Source organism: Ahaetulla prasina, chromosome 1 (genome assembly GCF_028640845.1).
Source record: "Ahaetulla prasina isolate Xishuangbanna chromosome 1, ASM2864084v1, whole genome shotgun sequence".
In the NCBI taxonomy this organism is placed as follows: domain Eukaryota; kingdom Metazoa; phylum Chordata; class Lepidosauria; order Squamata; family Colubridae; genus Ahaetulla; species Ahaetulla prasina.
This window is the reverse complement of record NC_080539.1, coordinates 31,462,963-31,485,396: the sequence shown is the minus strand read 5'-3', so window position 1 is coordinate 31,485,396 and position 22,434 is coordinate 31,462,963. Positions and strand designations below refer to the sequence as shown.

At 40.2% G+C, this 22,434-nt stretch overlaps 1 protein-coding gene across 1 annotated transcript in view; it reads right to left on the bottom strand.

The window, feature by feature from the left end:
* The window catches only part of SCARA5 (scavenger receptor class A member 5), a 130,927-nt gene that overhangs the window by 35,533 nt on the left and 72,960 nt on the right, over positions 1-22,434 (bottom strand). Inside the window, exons 4-6 of the mRNA XM_058164748.1 lie at positions 17,767-18,444; positions 12,091-12,171; positions 8,278-8,367 (exon numbers count right to left, since the gene is read on the bottom strand). Coding sequence (XP_058020731.1) covers positions 8,278-8,367; positions 12,091-12,171; positions 17,767-18,444 — 849 coding nt within the window. The remainder of the gene's footprint in view (positions 1-8,277; positions 8,368-12,090; positions 12,172-17,766; positions 18,445-22,434) is intronic.

Here is a 22,434-nt window from a genome sequence, read left to right as displayed (position 1 = left end):
CACACACACACACAAACACACACATATATATATAGAGAGAGAGAGTATAAAAGCAGCAATCAGTGTACCATTGGCTCCAAAGCTGTCTTTGTATAGACATGAAGTGGAATAATTTTTCCACAGAAAAGCCTTCCTTTCTCTCCAGCATACCTTTTATGCTATACAAGCTTCATAGTTGCCGAGAAATATATTTGCTGCAAAATTTCTGCAAAAAAAAAAACCTCTGGGGAACAGAGAGAAGCAACAGCAGCAGTGAAAATCCCTAACAGTTACATGTAGCAAAGTCAACACTTATCTCTGTACTACCATAAGAAAAACATTTAAGCAAGTTAAATAGCAACATGTGTGATTTAAAACACACACACACAAATATCTAGTAAATACCATGAATTTGAAATCTGGGTTTAATAGCAAAAGATAAGATCTTCTTTGAACCCCTGTCTTCATTTGCCCAGCTTGACATTCTTGGGTCTGGGAAAAGTGTTACGAAGAACCCAGCTGGATTCCCTTCTTACTATTAAAGTTTATCTTGGCCTTGGGGTGGTTACCCATGTCTGTTTGCATTGGCAGAGGAGCCAGCAGTCTGCAGAGTTCTTTCATTTCCCAAAACTTTTATCTCTCTTTCTATCCCCTGAAGATGGATTGCGAACAATCAAAATGGCATTAAAAAAAATCAATGGCTAGCGACAACTATTTTTCCAAGGATACCCTCTTTAAAAGTAAATGTCTATGAAGATTCTTAGTCACCAATTACAAAGTAATTGGGTTTTTTTCTTTCAAAAGCATTGCTGAGTATGTACAATACTAAGGAAAACTTAGCTAAATCACCTTCATAGGAAGTGAGTATATTTGCTAATATTCTTATTTTATAAAGTGGAACTGAAACCAAAATAAAAACCAAATTGATCATGTTTCCCAAATTACCAATAAAGTTCAGGACATATCTATATTTTCATCCTGGGGTTCTCGAAAAATGTCAGCGTTTGCAGCAATCCAACCAGCACAGAAGTAAAGAATTCAGCAGGATTCATGTATAAAAGAAACATCTTTATATACAGTAATATAAAGCATGATGCATGTATACAATACCCATGCAGTAGAAGCCAGAACCAGAATTCAGACTCCAGAAGCACAGATTCTATATAATAAAGAGGCTATATATAAAGATTCTATATAATAAAGAGGCTTATTCTATATAAGCCAGATTCTATATAATAAAGAGGCTATATAAAGAGGCTGATCCAATTCTACAGAGGAATTATTGAGTCTGTCATTTGCACCTCTATAACTGTCTGGTTCGGTTCTGCAACCCAACAAGAAAAACACAGACTTCAGAGGATAATTAGAACTGCAGAAAAAATAATTGCTACCAACCTGCCTTCCATTGAGGACCTGTATACTGCACAAATCAAGAAGAGGGCCGTGAAAATATTTGCAGATCCCTCGCATCCTGGACATAAACTGTTTCAACTCCTACCCTCAAAACGACGCTATAGAGCACTGCACACCAGAACAACTAGACACAAGAACAGTTTTTTCCCGAAGGCCATCACTCTGCTAAACAAATAATTCCCTCAACACTGTCAGACTATTTACTGAATCTGCACTACTATTGATCGTTTTATGGTTCCCATCACCAATCTCTTTCCACTTATGACTGTATGACTATAACTTGTTGCTGGCAATCCTTATGATTTATATTGATATATTGACCATCAATTGTGTTGTAAATGTTGTACCTTGATGAACGTATCTTTCTTTTATGTACACTGAGAGCATATGCACCAAGACAAATTCCTTGTGTGTCCAATCACACTTGGCCAATAAAAAATTCTATTCTATTCTATTCTATATTGCAAGGACAACGCAACACTTGTATCCAAATCAGTCAAGCTAAGCCATGCCCAGGCTCCAAGCCATCTGAGTCCCCAAACAGTCCCCACTGGCTGACCTGTTACCATGTCTATTCCAATTCATGAACTCTCATACACTGACAAAAAACAAGCTACATAATCCCATGTGATTACAAAATCATGTCTGGGAGAAGGGAAATCAAAAGAACTTTTCTGGCTGCTGGGAAGCACTTACTCAATCTGCTTGCACCCCTATAATTCACTTAATTTTAACTTGTACTTTATATTTCTGAATTCAAAAAGCTTCCATGCTTCACTTCCAAATATAGTGGCTTCTACAGATTGGAATATAGAATCTTATTCTAAGACATGGGAGCCATAGGCATATATGCTCCAAGGACTCTGCAGAGACAAAGTGGCAGGCAAAATGCAAAACTGCAGGCCCTGTGATATGACAGGAACAGTGCAAAGAATGAGATTCTTTTCCTTTGGAGATCTTTCTGACTTTGCCCTATGTTTTTAGTGCAAGTTAAGTACAATGAAACAGATTTAGGGAACGGCAATGAGGATACCCAGAGCATCAAAAACTTAAAACTTATGAAGAAAGATTGCAGGAATGTGAAGTGTGAAGTGCCTTGAGAAAACAAGACAGAAAACCTGAATGACATTCTTCAAGAATTTGAAAGGAAGTTATACAGAGTCACAGATTAATCAGCATAATCCCAGAAAATAGGGCATGGAATAATAGATCTGTGCTACTGCAAACATTCATCTTGAATACTTAGATTGGGAATCCTATGCAGTGCAGAATTGGACTTTTTTGTTTTTGTTTACATTGAACTCTAAATGTCCCTATTCAGTTTTTTTTTAATTTTTTTATTTGCATTTACATCCCGCCCTTCTCCGAAGACTCAGGGCGGCTTACACTATGTTAGCAATAGTCTTCATCCTATTTGTATATTTATATACAAAGTCAACTTATTGCCCCCAACAATCTGGGTCCTCATTTTACCTACCTTATAAAGGATGGAAGGCTGAGTCAACCTTGGGCCTGGTGGGACTAGAACCTGCAGTAATTGCAAGCAGCTGTATTAATAACAGACTGTCTTACCAGTCTGAGCCACAGAGGCCCCAAAAAGTTTTATGGTTTTTATGATTTATTCTCAGGGCATCATTCCATGAAGAGAAATTATGCTAAGCATATTTAGATCCAGATGAATTCAGTGCTCACAGAGATATTATGCATGGCAACCTCACCTTTTCAAGGGAAGCCATTCACCTCTCTTGCTTATTTCCAATAGATGTAAAATCATCTTATTTATTTGAACATTTTATTTATCAAACAGCTGTTTTTAAACAGTAAAGTAGGGTATAAATAAGGCCCCAGCACTTGCATTTCTTTATTATACAAACATTCAAAGGCAATCTTCAGCAACATATTAGATCTCCAAAGATCTGTAGGAACAGCTGTCAAGCAAATTGGATGATAGTGGATTCAATGGACCATGTGATTGGAGGCAGGAATGTTGTGGAATCCTATGCCAAGAAAGAACAGCTGTGCAATTTTTGTCCCTTGCTCTTGATGGTAAACAGTGAGCAGATATGCAAAAATATGTTTCTGAACAAGATTATTTCAGTGAAGGGGGAAAAAAGATCAATCCAAAATGAGTACAGGGTTGATTAGTTTCTCTATGAGGAAAGGATGTAGATTTAAGAAGTTTTTTAGTTTAGAAAATAAGAACAATACATAACAGAATAACGAAGTTGGAAGGGACCTTGAGGGTCTTCTAGTCCAACCCTCTGCTTAGGCAGGAAGCCCTATACCACTTCAGATAAATAATTATCTAACCTCTCCTTTAAAATTTCCAGTGTAGGAGCATCCACAACTTCTGGAGGCAAGTTGTTCCACTGATTAATTGTTCTCACTGTCAGGAAATTTCTCCTTAGTTCTAGGCTGCTTCTCTCCTTGATTAGTTTCCACCCATTGCTTCTTGTCCTGCCTTCAGATGCTTTGGAGAATAGTTTGACCACCTCTTCTTTGTGGCAGCCCCTTAGATATTAGAACGCTGCTATCATGTCTCCCCTGGTCCTTCTTTTCATTAAATTAGACATATCCAATGCCACCAACCGTTCTTTATATGTTTTAGTCTCCAGTCCCCTAATCATCTTTGTTGCTCTTCTATAACACTATAGAAGATAATACTATAACGGGCAAGATGTTACTTGCACAGATGTGTGCAAATTGATGCAAGGTGTGAAGTACAGTAAGTGGATAGGATTTTTTCCCCTTTTTCTTGTAATCTAGAATCAAGAGATCGTTCAAAGGGAAATTGGAAATGCTAATTCATATAGCTTGAACTGTGAAAGAGGTTTATAGAAATTCAGGAAGAGGAAGAGGAGAGCACAATCAAATGCTACTCATCGTGTTGATGGTGTTATTTCCATGCCTCAGTATATTAATTGCCAGGGAGGAACAGCAGGAGAGAGCCTTGCCCCCACCTCCCAAACCTGCCTAGGATCTTTTCAGAGTCATCTGGCTAACGATATGGGAAACAGAATACTTGATTAGGTGCACCATTGGCCTAAAACCAACTGTAGGATTCCTTTTAAGTTCTCAGTTTTTTTTAAGTGGGGCATTCACAGCATTCTTGAGCCAACGAATACTTGGCTCAAGAATGATGCAGTTTTCATTTTAGAAAATGCCTCCCTCTCAAGAAGTTTCAACAAAGTTGAATGTGTTAAATCCAGCACCTGCAAGGCCAGCTCTGACCACAAGCAAATCTCCCTTCAGTGGTTTTATCTTTCAACAAAACCAGCCCTTGAAATTCTTCTTATCAGCACAAAGAGATTGCGCTGATAAGAAGTTGAATTTCAAGGGCTGGTTTTGTTTTTAAACATGTGGTTTGATTTGGCATATATCCCCACATATATAATGAATAGGTTCAGCTGTTTTGTGTACCTAATAGCTGCAATGGGGGGGCCTATCAGGAAATTTTTATGTAGGGAATTCCAACCTACATCCTGGGAACCGAGCCAAGCCAGATGGTCTTTCTTTTCCCTAGCTTAGGAGTTCATTGCTAGCATGCCATCTTAAAAATCTTTAAAAACACCTTCTCAAACTGTTTTCCTTCTGCCCATTTGTTCATTCTTTCACCCCCCCAGATCTGCCAATTTGCTGTACCCAGATTGCATTTTATGGGATTCCAGATGCTGTAAGCAAAAGGGGAGGAAAGAAGCTGTGTTGCCATCACCTTAATGAAGTGCTTAAAAGATGGAGGAGGGGGTTAGAAAGATGATCTATCTTACCTTTTCGGCTCCTCCTGCTGTTTTAAAGTGCTACAAGAGAGCCATGATTTAGCTTAAAAGAGTAGGACTGGAAGCCTGCAAATAAATCAGAGACTACAACTCTGCCCAGCCTGTGTGTTTTTTTCAGACGCTTCTGACTGAGGTTGATGTTGGAAGCAGAAAGTTGAACTGGGTGAAGCCATTTTGGTCTGATCCAGCAAGATGTTTCTTACATTTTTATAGTATCTGGCCTTCAACACCACTGAAACCTCTAAGGTGCTTTGTGGCCCATGCCATCCACTTGGGCTCAGGATACAGCTTGAATACAGTTTGCCTGTTTGAAACCCACACCACATTTCTGATATCAACACAATTGAACGTGTCCAGAAATGTTTTACAAGAAGAATTCTCTACTCCTCCTAATACAACAAAATACCTTATGCCACCAGACTTGAAATCCTGGGTTTAGAAAACTTAGAACTCCGCCGCCTTCTACAGGACCTGTGTTTAACTCATAGAATCATCTATTGCAATGTTCTTCCTGTTGAAAACTTCTTCAGCTTCAATCACAACAATACAAGAGCAAACGATAGATTTAAACTTAATGTTAACCGCTGCAATCTTGATTGCAGAAAATATGACTTCTGTAACAGAGTTATTAATGCTTGGAACACACTACCTGACTCTGTGGTCTCTTCTCAAAATCCCAAAATCTTTAACCAAAAATTATCTACTATTGACCTCACCCCATTCCTAAGAGGTCTATAAGGGGCGTGTATAAGAGCACAAACGTGCCTACTGTTCCCTGTCCTATTGTTCCTCTTTATTATATCCAATTAATATAGTTATTACATACTTACGCTCATATATATGCTTATATATAGTTATTTTCATGTTAATGCTTATATATACTGTTATGACAAAATAAATAAATAAAAAAGAGTGAGAGGAAAAAACCCCAAAGTATGCATTTAATTGATTGTGCCATTAAAAGGAAATTGCTTAGCTCATACCAAAAGAAAAATGACTCTGATCTTATGTTTTTGCACAAGTTACCTATCAAATTGCTTGCTGGCAATCGCCAATGGACAGGGGAGAAGGGGAAGCAAAGGGGGTGATCCCCTCACAGAAAGATGTGAAAGCCAGGAACATAACCATAGCAACCAAGTGCCTTACTTGAATAAAAAAGCACCAACCGTGTTGTGACCCAGGCCCAAGTAGATAGTAGGAAACTCAGTCAGTGAAAAAACAAACTTTATTCGAACAGCTGAGAATTACTTCATTCTCAGCGTAGTTCAACTAAATTAAAGCAAATTCCTCTCAACACAAATTCCTCAGTCCTATCGCAAACCTTGGTCCAATTAGGTAAACTGCCAAAGGCTTTCTTGGCAAACGTTCAGAAGACACCAATACAAAATAAATGCAAGAAGATGAACTATCAACGTTGTTTTCCAGCAAAACCCAAACGCCGTTGCTGGGAGGGGCCAATCATCTCTTGGCCCTACTTCCGAGTCGTCCTCTTTGCTTGAGCTGCTCTTGCCTTCTGGCAGCTCTTCTCATGCGTGCATTAGGAATAGGCTCCTCCTGTTCCTCTGCCTCACTACTATCAGTCTCTGGAGGCTCTGAGTCCACACCTCACTCCCAGATGGACCTGGCCCCACTTCAGCCTCCGACACAGAGCCCTCATCCGGGCCTTCCCTAGCCTCCAGGACAGGCTGACGCTCTTCCTTAGCCTCATTGCTGTCCGCTGCCAGCTCTGCAAGCTGCTGGCGGACCACAACAAACTCCATGATCGCCAGTGAGAAAGTTAAAGAAATGTTGCCTATTTTCCCGTTTGGCCTAGTGCATGGGTGTCAATCTCACGGCGTCATGGCATCATCACGTGACATATCGGGATTTTTTTACCCTCCACTAAACCAGGCAGTGATATGGCCAGCGTGTGACACATTCGGGCTGCGGGCTGTGAGTTTGACAGCCCTGGTCTAGTAGTTAAGACACCAGGCTATAAAGTGGCTGAGTATGAGTTCAAGTTCAATCTTAGCAATGAAAGCCAGCTGGCTGATCTTGGACCAGTCTCTCTGAGCCCAACTCCCCTCACAGGGTTGTTGTTGTGAGGAAAACAGCAAGAAGAAGGAGCGTTGGATATGTTCACCACTTTGAGTTATTTATAAAAAATAATAAAGATAGGATACCAATACTTAAATAAATATTCTAGTTTTGTATCCAATGTTTTGTATCATGGCATCCAGAACATGGACACTTTGCTAGATTAGATCAAGATGAAGCCTAACCAATAAGAAGGAAAGACTTCTGAGATGGTGGGGGATTCATATGAAACTTCAGCAGGAATGGTAGAGAAGCCGTAACTCCTGTGTCTGTACATTATTATTTACAGAATAGATCAAACTCTTTTCCAATAGCATATCAGGAAAAAACTGACATTTAATCCATAAGAAGGTAAAGGACAAATTCTTCTAGCAGCTCAGATGTGAAATAGCTGAGCTTCAGGAAGATATTTTTATTTTGAATCTACATTCTAGCTGTAAGAGATTTGTAAAGATGCAGTTCATGTGTACATATATCTATGCAGTATGAGATAAGAAGCAGCAATTACTTGCAAACAGAGCTAGCCCATCCCCAGTTCTCTGTAGATGAAGGTCATGTCATTGGGATATGTTTGCTGTATGTGAACATTTTTGTCTGGCATTTAATAGTTAGCTTCCAATAATATAGGAAACTATGTTGTTTCTAATTTCTAACCTGGAATCAAATGTAATATTTTTGGACAGAGCATGCTAATTTAAGTAATCAAAGCCCACACAAGATTACAGCCAGGAATTCAATTCATTGCCATATTTGAACATCAAATTCCAAATGCAAATTTGAATTCAAATTCCAAATGTGAATGTTTTTATAATAGTATTTCACTTCAGGCTTTTCAACATAGTCAATAGTTTAGGCTACAGAAGGAGAACTGCAGGCACAGGTTTTATCTGAATCAGAAATCAAAGCTTTCTTCACCTAGAGTTTTGCAGGGAAGACCAATTATGAAATTTGAACAAACACTTTTTTTGGTGAATTGTGGTGGTTTTGTATCAAGTTTTGTTATCAGAACATCAACAAACAGCAAATACAATACCTGTCATTCCCCGGAGGCCAGGTAGCCCACGTTGGCCAATATCTCCTTTGTCCCCTTTTGGCCCTCGTTGTCCTCTTTCACCAGGATACCCTACATTGAAGATGAAAACAAAACAAAACAAGTAGAACAAATGTCTCAGACATTTGTAGAGTTTGCTTTTTTTAAAAAAAAAAAAAAAAGCATGCATAATGCTTTACAAAGAATAATAAAAATTAGCAGCCTAGCCTGCATGCCATGTAGGCCTCCTAATTGTAGAACTACTAACTGCACTAAATAGGCTTGGTTAGTAATTATAGTTGGAGGTGGGAAATACTTTGAATGTAATCTACTGAATCCTCTGCATGGAAACCCAAACTCATTGGTAGCCTCACACTGCAGTGAACAAGGACACATTCCATTTTGCAGCTACTAAGATTGTTGGATGAGAAGGCACAAAAACAGCCAAGTGATTGAAACCTGGGAGACAGGCCCCTCGTCAGTCAACAGGAGTGCTGATTTACCACCAGCCTATCAAGTACTTAGAATGTGAGGGCTGGGCAGCACAAGCAAATCGAAGGTTGGTAATATTTATTTTGAGGCTGATAATATACCGTATTTTTCAGAGTACAAGATGCACCTTTTTCCCCCCTAAAAGGGGGTGAAAATTTAGGTGCATCTTATACACCAAATGTAGCACCGCCCACCCACTGGCCCCCACCCTTTGGCCTCTGCCTCCCAGCAATTTTCCTCCTTGCAGCAAGCAGCAAGAAGAAACAGCCCATTTCAGCTTCAGCACAGCCTAATTAGCACAAGTTGATTGTCCCCGACTCTCAGCTGTTTCAGGCTGCAGGGATTGCCATTGCCTATTGCTGCTTAGGCCTCTGCTACTTGCTGCAGGGAGGTAAATTGCTGGGAGCAGATTTTTTTTTCTTGTGCTAATCAAGCTATGCTGAAAATGAAAATGAAAGTAAAGCTGGCTATTTGCTGTTTGCTGCAATGAGGCAAAATTGCTGAGAGGAAGAGGCAGATTTAATGTTTATTCTGGTAGAGATGCAGCTCTGGTGGAAATGTCCTTATCTTTGCTGAGTGAACAGATCTTCTTCCCTTTTGTATGTGTCTATGTGTTGACTTTGGGGCACCACCTTTGTGTGTTCAGGAAAGTTCAGGTACCAAGTTTGTGTGTTCAGGAAAGACATTTAAACTGATAATTAAATTAGAATAATTAATCAATGGAATGGCTTGCCTTCAGAGGTTGTGGGTGCTTCATTACTGAAGATTTTTAAGAAGAGACGGGGCAACCATTCATCTGAATTGCTATAGGACAGTGATGGCGAACCTTTTAGTCACCAAGTGCCCAAACTGCGTGCGCGCATGCCCAGTCTGAAAGGTACGCAGGCGTGTGTGAACGCATGGACATGTGCTGACATGCACATGCACAGATATGCACGCATGCGCAGCAGAGACCTGAAGACCAGCTGACCGGCGGGAGGTGGGGCATCCCAAACCGGAAGCACGGCAAGAGGTAAGATCTTTTTTCTTTCGTGAGTTTCTGTTTCATCATTTTCAGGGAAACAGAAGCTCGCGAAAGTAATACCACAGAGATCTGACCTGGGGCGATGGCGCGTGGGCCAGCAGGGAGGGCTCTGCGTGACACCTCTGGAACGTGTGCCATAGGTTCGCCAGCACGGCTATGGGATCTTCTGCTTGAAGAGGAGGTTGGACTAGGAGACCTCCAACGCCTTTCCAACTCTGTTACTCTGTTAAGCTATCACAATATTGTATTGTCTTTTTTACAACCTAGTTTTGTCTGGTTTTTGGCTGCTTCCAGGTCATCCTGATGATTTTTTTTTCATGTTTTATTTGCTTTATTTATATAACATTCAATTTCCATCAAACAGCATGTGATCTGGGTGCAGTTATTTTTAAACAATCATAATCCACATATTTGTTGTAGTATTCATCACCCTAGTATTAGTAATATAATAACGATAATACTTAACGTCATCTTCTTTAACAACTCTCCATATTAACATTTCCTCTTTTTATATTTCCTCCTTTCTGTTTCTAGCCATTGATAGAATATATCCCATATCAAAAAATGTTCAGTAATCTTGATGATGAAAAGGAATTCACAAGAAGTGCAGGAGTAATTATTTCTGAATTTAATTTTCTTTCAACAAAGGGATTACCAGACGAGCTGGAGAAATCCTCCTTAGGACTCCCAGGTAAGAGGGCTTCTTAAACCCTGGACAGTCTCTGCTTTAAAACAGTAACTGAACACGGTGAAAGGTCTGCTCCCATGTATCTTAAGGCCACTGATTCTCCACAACCTTTCTGTCTTAATTCTGCTGAGGCAGAAATTTAAGTCAATTGTGAGCAGTAAATAATGGCCTGGTTCTTTGGCCAGAAGCTTTAACAACATATATAGCATAAACTTCTATTTAGCTTGCAAATCTCTTTCAGGGATTTAATTTAATTTCCCTTTACAAACGTTGGTTTTGAAAGAGGGGAGAAGTGGTTCTTGAAACCTTCAGAGGCTCACTAAGAACCCACAAAATAAACCTCACCCTCCTAATTCCATCCCTCCTTCAAGCACCAGATTTGCAAGCATCTCCCTCACTTCCCTGTTACGGCAGTTGAAATGCATCTAAGAGTTGCTAATGATCCAGTGCCAATATAAACTGAGGATGGTCCTTAAATGCCACAATAATCTTTTAAATGCCTATTGTTTGCTGAAATGACATGAAGAGGAATTGCATGCAATCAAGAGGAATTGCATATCATCAAATTAAAGCAGGGAGCAGAGAGAAGAATTTGCTTCAAGAGCAAAAGTGTATGATACATGATACATGCTATTACAATTCTATAACAGCAGAATTTTTAAAAACTCAAATTTTAATGCCACCTATTTTGCCCAGGAAACAGCTTTTTAATCAGACCAGACTCTCTGTCTATTGAACCCTATGAAGTCTATCAGGATAACAGAAGATCTCAGGATCTTGAGCAAAAAGGGACCTTTCCAGTGATTTTATTATCCTCTTTTAGGATAATATTATTCTTATTATCCTCTTTTAGCAGACAATGCTTAGGGAGTTGTTTTTTTTCCTTTTAGAGTTTCCTGGAAGCAATCACAAGGACTGAGAGAGCTTGGGCTTTCTAGGTCTCTGCTATAGTCACTCAGTTGTTGTGACCTAGGCCCAAGTAGGTAATAGGAAACTCAGTCAGTGAAAAAACAAATGAACTTTATTCGAACAGCTGAGAATTACTTCATTCTTAGCGTAGTTCAACTAAATTAAAGCAAATTCCTCCCAATACAACTATCACCAACCTTGGTCCAATTAGGCAAACTGCCAAAGGCCTTTCTTGGCAAACGTTCAGAAGACACCGATACAAAAATAAATGCAAGACGACAAAGCTATCAACGTTGTTTTCTGGCAAAGCCCAAACGCCGTTGCTGGTCTGTTTTAAGCCTTATGGGAGGGGCCAATCATCTCTTTGCCCTACTCCCAAGTAGCTTGAGCTGCCCTTGCCTTCTGACAGCTCTTCTCATGCATGCATTAGGAACAGGCTCCTACTGTTCCTCTGCCTCACTACTGTCAGGCTCTGGAGGCTCTGGAGTCTGCACCTCACTCCCCGATGGCCCTGGCCCCACCTTAGCCTCCAGTGCAGAGTCCTTATCTGTGCCTTCCCCAGCCTTCAGTACTGGCCCACGCTGTTCCTCAGCCTCATTGCTGCCTGACTCTGTTGCCAGCTCCCCAGGCTACTGGCCGACCACAACATCAGTTACAACACAAGATTCACATAAACACTTTGAATAATATAATAACACACTACCTTGCAGTCCAGGCGTACCAGGTCGGCCAGGTTCACCTTCCATTCCTTCATTGCCTTGATCCCCTTTTGGTCCTGGTGGCCCTAGAACATGAAAAAAGCATTGGTGTATATTATAACTGTCAAAATTTAGCACAGAAACCATCAGCCGTATTTGGGATTCTCAGGGGCAGTCAGACTCATGAATGAACCTCAGCTGAAGGTCCTACCAGCTGAGTACCAGAGCCTTATATCATCTTCCTTATCTTAATGGTTCAGCCATCTGGAGTAACTGCTCAGTTTCCTGTCCAATGCTAATCCATTTCTATCATATTCTGTCAAGCTTTAGCCCCAAAGCTCTCTACTCATTTAATAACTAAGCTCCTGTTTTTTCTTTTTATAACTTGACCTCTCCCTGATGATTTGGTCTACATTCCCATCCTTAGCCCCTATGATCCTTTTTTGATGCTCTGGAATTTCAGCCTGTGGAATAAATAAATATACACTGCAGAGGATGTCATATTTTAGGAGGCTAAAACACTTGGATTAAGGCAGAGTCGGGAACGATGATGAACATCAACTCTCAGAATTCCTGAGCCAGCATGGAATTGAAGTCCACAAGTCATAAAAGGGCCATCGTTTCCCACCCCTGGTTTAAGGGGGTCAGAATCATATATTTAGAATTATATATTTAGCAGCCTGAGGCAGGGGAGAGCTAAGGTTCTGGTTATTCAGGGAAACAAGAAGAAGGTGGGAAAAATCAAAGAACAACTGATCAAATCTGTCTGATCTCTGTATTCCAATAGGCCCATGGAGCATGCAGTACTAGTCACCTAACAAGAGCCAATCATTTTGCTCCATAACTTGGAAAATCCTCAGCCCGGGCAACTTGTTTCTGGTGTCAAGATACTGTCTAAGCTCTTGCTTGTATTTAAGCATTCACTCTCTTTTGCTCTCTCTTTTTATAGCATTTGTTCTCTGCCGCCATCTAGGCTGGTCACAGTAATGAAAACATGAAAAGATAAACCAATATAAAACCATAACATCGTTAATCTATAGAACATAATCAGTGTAAAAGATTGACATCAACCTTCTGAGAACACCGTATATAGCAGGGGTCTCCAACCTTGGCAACTTTACGACTTGTGGACTTCAACTCCCAGAATTCCTCATGCAGAATTCCTCATGCTCAGCGCATGCTGGCTGAGGAATTCTGAGAGTTGAAGTCCACAAGTTGTAAAGTTGTCAAAGTTGGAGACTATATAGCACTACCACGCTTGTCATCAGTGGAAACAGAGAGGAATCTTATGTCCGCCTTAATGCCAAAGAGTTATGACAGCCATGGAAAAGTCTTATCTCTGTGTTCCTGCTTCCATACCATCTGGGGAGGCAGAATCAGAGAGCACAAAATTGGAAAATTGGAGCAGAGATTTCTACAAGAACTGTAGAAAATCTGAACCCTAAAGGGCTTTACAGATATTCCTCAACTTACAACCACAATTGGGACTGGAACCTCCACTGCTAAGCAATGAGGTCATTAAATGAATTGCACCCACTTTTGTGACCTTCTTTTGCTGTGTTAAGCCAGTCCATCTTGGACCATTGACTTTGTTTATTGGAAGCTTAGCTGAGAAGGTTGCAAGTGGCAATCATGTGACCCTGGGACACTACAACTGTCATCAACACATGCCAGTTGCCACGCACCCAAACTCTGATCATGTGACCTCAGGGATGCTACGACAGTTGTAAGTGCAAGGACCAGTCATAAGTCACTTTTTTTAGATCTGTCATACTTTTGAACAGTCACTAAAAGAATGGTTGTAAGTTGAGAAATATCTATATAGGTAATGTCTAGCACATTGACAGGTACCTGGAAACTTACTGGAAACCAATGCAGCTCTCAAAGAATAGGTGTCATTCTGTCAAACTGTCTGACCCACTATTTCCGTGATGGTGAACCTATAGCACACGTGCCAGAAGTGGCACGCAGAGCCATCTCTCCGGGCATGCCAGCCGTCACCCGTTGCTATTTTGGGTTCCATAGGGGAGCACTGGAAACCAGAACAGCAGCTCCATGGCGCGCATGTGCGTGCAGGGTAGTTGAACATCCTGTTTCTGGCACGCGCATGCATGCCGGCCAGCTGGTCTTCGACAATCTATGCGCGCCAGAAACCAGAAGACCAAGTACTTCCACATATGTGTGCGAGGGAACTGCTCTTCTGGTTTCTAGTGCTTCGCCTTGTGTGCACACACATGCTCCCCCGCACATGTACATGTGCTCCCATTTTGGTATTTAGTGCCAAAAAGGTTAGTCAACACTGCACTATTTGATTGTAGTTTCCAAAATATATTCATAGGCAACACCAAATAGACTGCTTTACCATAATTCTGTAAACCAGGGGTGTCAAACTCAAGGCCTGCGAGCCAGTTCCAGCCCACGGGTTGTTTAGATCTGGCCTGTGGGGCTGCCCTGGAAACAGCAAAGGATCGGCCCACGATGCCTTTGCCAGCAGAAACAGCGCTTGGGAGGGCTGTGCGTGGCCCTCAGGTGCCCCCAACACCAGTGATGTCGAGGTGGCCATGTCCACCCTGGCCATGTCTTCCCCAGCCCCTCCCCCAGGTCAAACACAACCCTGATGTGGCCCTCAATGAAATTGAATTTGACACCACTGCTGTAAACCATCTGCAAAGTGAGAAGAGCTGAGCGACTGTTGTGAGACACCATGCATTTAGTGCATTTAAAATGATAGCCAACTTTCTGCAGCTCTACTGAATTTAGTTCTACTGAATTCATCTTTCCAATAATTGCAATAATGGAATTAATTGCATGTAATTCTAGTTAAAATAAATCTTCTTAAAATGTGAAAATATATAGAAAGCTGCACAGGAGATTTTAAGAATGCTTGAACATTTTAATTCTTCATAACTAGTGATTAAAAGTGACTTGTTCCTTAGCTCCTAGACTAATGTGAAATTTGGAATTTAATTGTCCTTCCAATTCTGTGCTTCACTAGGTGCAGTTCTCACCTTCAAAATTTTACCAAAAAGGGTTTTTTTTAAACCATATTTGAAGAAAAAAATAATCCATATGTGAATGATTTGGATGAAATACATTTATAAAAACATGCTGTGACAGAAAATCCATTTTGATATATATTTGTGTATTTTTGTGCATTTAAAAATATTGCATAGTAGTCTGGATATTAGATTAAACGGATTTATGGGTAACATGTGTGAAATTGACACCATCTGGAAATAGCCCTACAAATATGAGAGAGGCAGAATTAATAATAATGTGTGAAGCTGACAGAATGATCTATCCATCCCGAAGAAATTAATGCCAATTCAAAACCCAAAGTCAACTCCTTGGTCAAAATCATATTATGCAACATTGGCAGCTGGGAAGAAAGTGAGGGGAAAATGTATTACAGATACATAACAAACTGAACATTTGATGGGTTCAATCAAATTGCTGGTATTTCAAGCATGGCTTAATTTAGAATTTGATCAGCATCTGAATCTATGGACCAGAACAATAATACTAGAATTATTTTGTCAAATATCCGTAATTACATTTTGTTCTAGAAGAAAAGGCCAAACACATGAAGTCTCGCCACTAGGTGGCAAAATCACCGTGAGCATGAAGCTAGTTGAAAAGGAAGCATTTATCTCATGTAGACTGAAACAGAATTTCTGTGTTCAGATCATATAGGCAATATTGGGGGTGGGGGGATCTCTTTGTCACATAATAATGTCACAACCAGAAATGAGCGAGAACAATACATTTAATCTGAATATATTTTCTTGATGGCACCACAATGATGTCACAAATTAAGCGCGAGCTCAAAACCTTTTTCTTTCACCAAGCGGGGCTGGCCTAATGATTAATTTTAATATTGAGGGTTTTTAGTGGGTTTTTAAGGGGTTTTAATTTATTTAATAACTTTTACTCAGTAATTTTAACATGCAGCTTATTGAATCAGATTTTTAATTGAATATTGTATTTAAATTTTTTTTGATATCTATGTTTTATTTATGCTGTACACCGCCCTTAGTCCTCGGAGAAGGGTGGTATAAAAATATGAAAAATAAATAAATAAATAAATACAAATAAGTAAAAACAATGCTTTTTGTCCTCACACAGACTTACTCAATGTTCTCAGCCTATTTCCCTTGTCCCACATTTTAAGAAATTTTGGTCCCATAGTTACAAGATATTTATACAATGTATAGGTAGCCCAACTACCAACAACACTAAAAGGTATAGGTGCTAGTCATTCCCATCACGAGGGGGCGGTGCTCATCTCTGTTTCAAAGCTGAAGCTGAAGACATCTCCATGGTCATGTGGCCGGCATGACTAAACACCAAAGGTGCATGGAACACTGTTACCTTCCCATCAAAGGTGGTCCCTATTTTTCTACTTGCATTTTTTACGTGCTTTCGAACTGCTAGGTTGGCAGAAGCTGGGACAGGTAATGGGAGCTCACCCCATTACGCAGCACTAGGGATTCGAACCGCTGAGCTGCCAACCTTTCAATCGACAAGCTCAGTGTCTTTGCCACTGAGCCACCACGTCCCTGCTAATAGCACTAGAAGCCTTAAAATTAAAAGTTCAAAAAATACAAGACATAAAAAAGAATTACGAATAGTCCCAGAAACAATATACAACCAAAGAAAATGCAAACAGCAGGGGCTACATTTTTATTCTGCTCCCAAACATGAGAGAGTGGCTAGAATGTAATCAGGAGAAAGCCATATGGATCTCGGGGGTGGGGAGCAGAGGGATATGATTCCAGATTAAGTTAATTAATATTGCATATATCATGCAGGGGATGAGACTTCATCAGCTCTAATAGACAATATATTTAAACCTCTACAATATGGTCCATGATTAGCTTGGAATGGTCAAAATGTATTTTATTATAAAAATGTATATCCCACCTTTCCACTGAGCTGGAGCAATAGCAATAGCACTTAGATTTATATACTGCTCCCTAGTGTTTTATAGCACTCTCTGGGCAGTTTACAGAGTCAGCATATTGCCCCCAACAATCTGGATCCCCATTTTACTGACCTCGGAAGGATGGAAGGCTAAGTCAACCTTGAGCAGATCAGGATCGAAATCGTGGCAATCAGCAAAGTTAGCCTGCAATACTGCATTCTAACCAGTGCACCCCCACAGCTCATATATAATGTATAAAAGATTAGTTGAATCTATTGTATGTAGCTTTACTGCTATGTTCTAAGCTACATATGCAGCTAGTAAGTTCTCTCAGGCTTCAAGTGGGCTCACAAAAGGCCACAATAGGTTAAAAGACATCCAACACATAAACACCACCAATATATTATGTTAGCACCAATCAAAGGGGGCAGGCTAAACCTCCACATTCCCAAAGGCATCCCTAAAGAGCAAAGTTGTCATGGCCCTTCAGAAGCCCATTCAACTCGAATAAGAATAGCTGTTCCAAAGAAGGGAGCCATCACTGAGAAGACTCACCCTCATGATCCCTATAAATGACATCTCTTCCAATAAGAGACCCTCAGCAAGCCCATTCTTTCTGATCTCACTGGGCATGCAGGTCCAATCCAGAGAAGATGGTCTCATAGGTATTTAGTCATGGCCTTTAGTCTTGAAGTGCCCTCAATTTGATAACATTGAATTACACCTGAATCCAAGAGGCATTTGCTGCACTCCTTACCTCTTATCACTGAGATATCCCTCAAGGCAATGGAGTGCTCCCAGTCCTTGAGCCTCAGGTCCTCAGTCACATTGTTCAGAATGGCCAGCTCCTGTTTGAGCTGCTGTTCCATGGCGATGTGGACAAAGCGCATCTGCCGAGCATCTTCTGAGGCGTTGCTGATAAGGACTTGCAGGTCCTGGATACGGGTGTGGTGGATTCCCACGTCATAAGACAGAGTCCGGTTCATGCTACCCACATGCCCACCTACCTCTGTCAGTTGGTCATTCAAGCTGTCCACTTGAGATGCCAGTTTAGAGAGTAAGTCCTCATGGTGCCTCAAAAGCAAACTGCTACTATTTCCCTCTACAGCAAGCTTGTAGATTTCCATTTGTGCCATGTCATTTTGCTGGCTCAGGCTATCCCGCAGGCCAGAAAGGACTTGATCTGCCTGAGTTGCCTGGGTCTGCAGGCTCCTGAGTGCCCCTTCCAACTTCTGAAGTGAGCTGCTCAATATTAGCAGAGAGTCAGAATGATTCTGAAGCATGTCCTGCAGGCTCCAAATTTGGTCCAGGATGTCTCCTTTGAAGGGTAACTGCTTCCCTGTTTTCAACTGAAGATTCTGAAAGCTTTCATTTAACTGATTCATATTTCCCATTAGCATTTTCAGGTCTTCGGGAGATCTCTGAGGTCTTGAAACTAGAAAATGTAGAAAGGAGATAACAGAAGTTAGAGATAAGAACAGAGCTGAACATTCTAGAAATGGCAGAGAAACAATTTGAGGTGTATTTTCATGATCATTAGATTTTTTTTTCCAGGACTTTTTAATAAAAATGGAAGGAGGTTCCTCTAAACTACCTTGATTTCTAAAACCACTGATTTAGGAGATTTTATGCTTCATACTTCACATATATTCAATGATATTTACCTTTGGGGCAATTTCTTAGCTTTGTAGTTAGAAGGACACAATCTAAGATTTGGGTGACATGGACATTTATAGTATGATAATGCTAAGGTTAATGTAGATTTAAAAAATTATTATGCTAGAAACGCTGTGGATATAGTATACTTAGATTTCAATAAGGCATTCAACAAAATAGACCACAACCTACTTCTTGGTAAGCTAGAAAAATATGGGATAGACATAATCACCACCCGACGGATTTGTAACTGGCTGACAAATCATACTCAACAAGTAGCAATAGCTATATTAGACTTATATACCGCTTCACAGTGCTTTACAGCCCTCTCTAAGTGATTTACAGAGTCAATATATTGCCCCCAACAATCTGGGTCCTCATTTTACCCACCTCAGAAGCATGGAAGGCTGAGTCAACCTTGAGCCTGGTGGGATCTGAACTGTCAAATTGCAGGCAGCCGGCAGGCAGCAGAAGCAGCTGGCAGTACTGCACTCTAACCACTGAACCAACGTGGCTCATTAAGTAGTCCTTAAGGTACTACATTTACATGAAGATAAATAAGCAGTGGAGTACCACAAGGTACCATCTTAGGCCAAGTATGCTTCAATATTTTCATAAATGATTTAGATGAGGGAATACAAGGGGAACTCATCAAATTCGCAGAAGACATTAAACTGGAATAGACAATACCCCAGAAGACAAGCTCAGGATCCAGATGGATAATAGGCTTGAACAATATCCAATAAAATGAAGTTTAATGTGGAGAACAGGAAGATTTTACACTTAGACAAGGAAAACTAAAGGTACAAGTCCAAATCTGGCTCAAAAACACTAACTGTGAGAGGGATCTTGGAGTCCTAGTGGATGATGACTTAAATATGAGCCAGTAGTGTGCGGCGGCAGCCAAAAAAGCTAATACAATCCTTGGTTGCATAAACAGAGGCATAGAATTACAATTTATTAAATCTTAGTTTAATAACTAAGAATTAGTTATTAGAATAACTTAGAATACTGCATCCAGCTTTGGTTACCACATTACAAAAAGATGTTGAGACTTTGGAGAAAGTACAGAGAATAGCAACTAAGATGATTGCAACTATTATTGATTTTATTATTATTATTATTATTATTTTATTTGCATTTATATCCCGCCCTTCTCCGAAGACTCAGGGCGGCTTACACTATGTTAGCAATAGTCTTCATTCTATTTGTATATTTATATACAAAGTCAACTTATTGCCCCCAACAATCTGGGTCCTCATTTTACTTACCTTATAAAGGATGGAAGGCTGAGTCAACCTTGGGCCTGGTGGGACTAGAACCTGCAGTAATTGCAGGCTGCTGCTGTTAATAACAGACTGCATCAGCAGTCTGAGCCACAGAGGCTTATTGTATGATTGTATTATTATTATTGTATGATATTATTGATGATTGCTATTAACTAACTAATAGCAACTAAGCCCACTGCAACTACATAACAAAAAAGGCTCTAAGAGTTGTAAACCTAATCTTGCGTAGCTTCTTTTCCAAAAACACTACACTACTAACCAGAGCATATAAAACATTTGCTAGACCAATTCTAGAATACAGCTCGCCTGTCTGGAACCCTCACCACATTTCTGACATCAATACAATTGAGCGTGTCCAGAAATATTTTACAAGAAGAGTTCTCCATTCCTCTGAAAACAACAAAATACCTTATCCCACCAGACTTGAAATCCTAGGCTTAGAAAACTTGGAACTCCTTCGACAAGACCTAAGTTTAGCTCATAGAATCATCTATTGTAATGTCCTTCCTGTTAAAGACTACTTCAGCTTTAATTGCAATAATACAAGAGCAACCAATAGATTTAAACTTAATGTTAACCGCTTTAATCTAGATTGCAGAAAATATGACTTCTGTAACAGAATCATCAGTGCTTGGAATACTTTACCTGACTCTGTGGTCTCTTCCCATAATCCCAAAAGCTTTAACCAAAAACTTTCTAATATTGACCTCACTCCATTCCTAAGAGGACCATAAGGGGCGTGCATAAGAGCACAAACGTTCCTATCTTATTGTTTTTCTTTTTCTTCTTCTTATATATATAATGCTTATTCCTCCTAATATTTACTCATATATATGTTTATATACTATATAATCTTTTTTGTATGATACTTATATATATTGTTGTGACAAAAATAAATAAAAAAATAAAAAATGATTAAGAGCCTGGAGACTAAAACATATGAAGTTCGGTTGCAGGAACTGGGTATGGCTAGTCTAGAGAAAAGGACTAGGGGTGACAGGTTAGCAGGTATTTGAGGGGCTGTCACATAGGTCAACATATTTTCCAAAGCACCAGAAGTCAAGACAAGAAGCAATGGATGGAAACTAATCAAGGAGAGAAGCAATCTGGAATTAAAGAGAAACTTTCTAATAGTGAGGACAATTAACCAATGGGACAGCTTGCCTTCAAAAATTGTGGGTGCGTCATCGCTGGAGGTCTTTAAGAAGAGACTGCGCAGTCACTTGCCTGAAATGGTATAGGATCTCCTGCTTGGGCAGGGGGTTGGACTAGAAGACCTCCAAGGTCCCTTTCAGCTCTATTCTGATTGACTGACTGGTTGGTTGGTTGATATGTCATATTGAGAATATGGAATAGATATAAAACCAGGTTGAGTCTGAAAAATGCCTCTACAGCTCTCAGCACAAGTGGCATTTTATTTACCAAAAAAATGATAAGTAAACATAAATGGTTAACTTCAGTGGTGAGTTTCAAATTTTTTACTACTGGTTCTGTGGGTGTTGCTTGGTGGGCATGGCATGGCTTGGAGGGTGTGGTATGGGAAGGTTACTGCAAAATCCCCATTTCCTTCCAATCAGCTGGGACTTGGGAGGCAGAGAATAGATGGGAGAGGGGCCAGTCAGAATTTTTACTACCAGTTCTCCGAACTACTCAAAATTTCCACTACCAGTTCTCCATAACTGATCAGAACCTGCTGAAACCCACCTTTGGTTAACTTACTGTAAGATTTCTTTTACACTGGATCTTGTAGTTACAGTGACTATCATCTTAGTAAGGAGAAGAATTTTCTATCCCTGATCCAAATCTGTGCTATCTCATTATCTGGGAATTTAGAGACATTTTGTTTTTGCTGTTTACATAGTAAAGGAGTGTTAATATCTTCTAAGATGTGAGAATGCAGAGACTCTCACTTTTCTTTTGCTGATTCATACTTTCAAACAAAGTCCGGGTCAGAGTCTTTTAACTTCTTATTGCAAGAAGTCTTTGATTAACACAGCTGCTAAGTAGTTGTAGCAGCGGGAATCTTCTTATTCTGAAGCTTGTAAACATTTGAGTTTGTACTGCATCACAGAATAAAAAAATAAGCTTGTCTTCTCCCTTTAATTGGAAAAAGATGTGTTATCTTTTATTGATGTGACAAGCTACATTAAGGGCTCCTTTTTAAAATAAATTAGTCTGATTTTTTTTAAAAAATATTGTTTTTGACAAATGATTTTTTTTCAGGTGTCTTGCATGTTTAACTATAATAAATGTTGCAGTACATTGTTCCTAAGGGGTTTTGGGTAGGGAATTGATAACATATCCCGGTTCCCAGGAGCGAAATGCTACCGGATTGGACCGGATTGGGCGAGTAGGTAGCGAAGTTTGGTTCTGGTTCGCCGATCCTGTAGCAATCGCTGGCTGGCCACGCCCCCGAACCAGTCCACAGCCCATAGTCCAGCCTTCTCAAGCTGGACACCGGAACACCAGGAAGGCAGCTT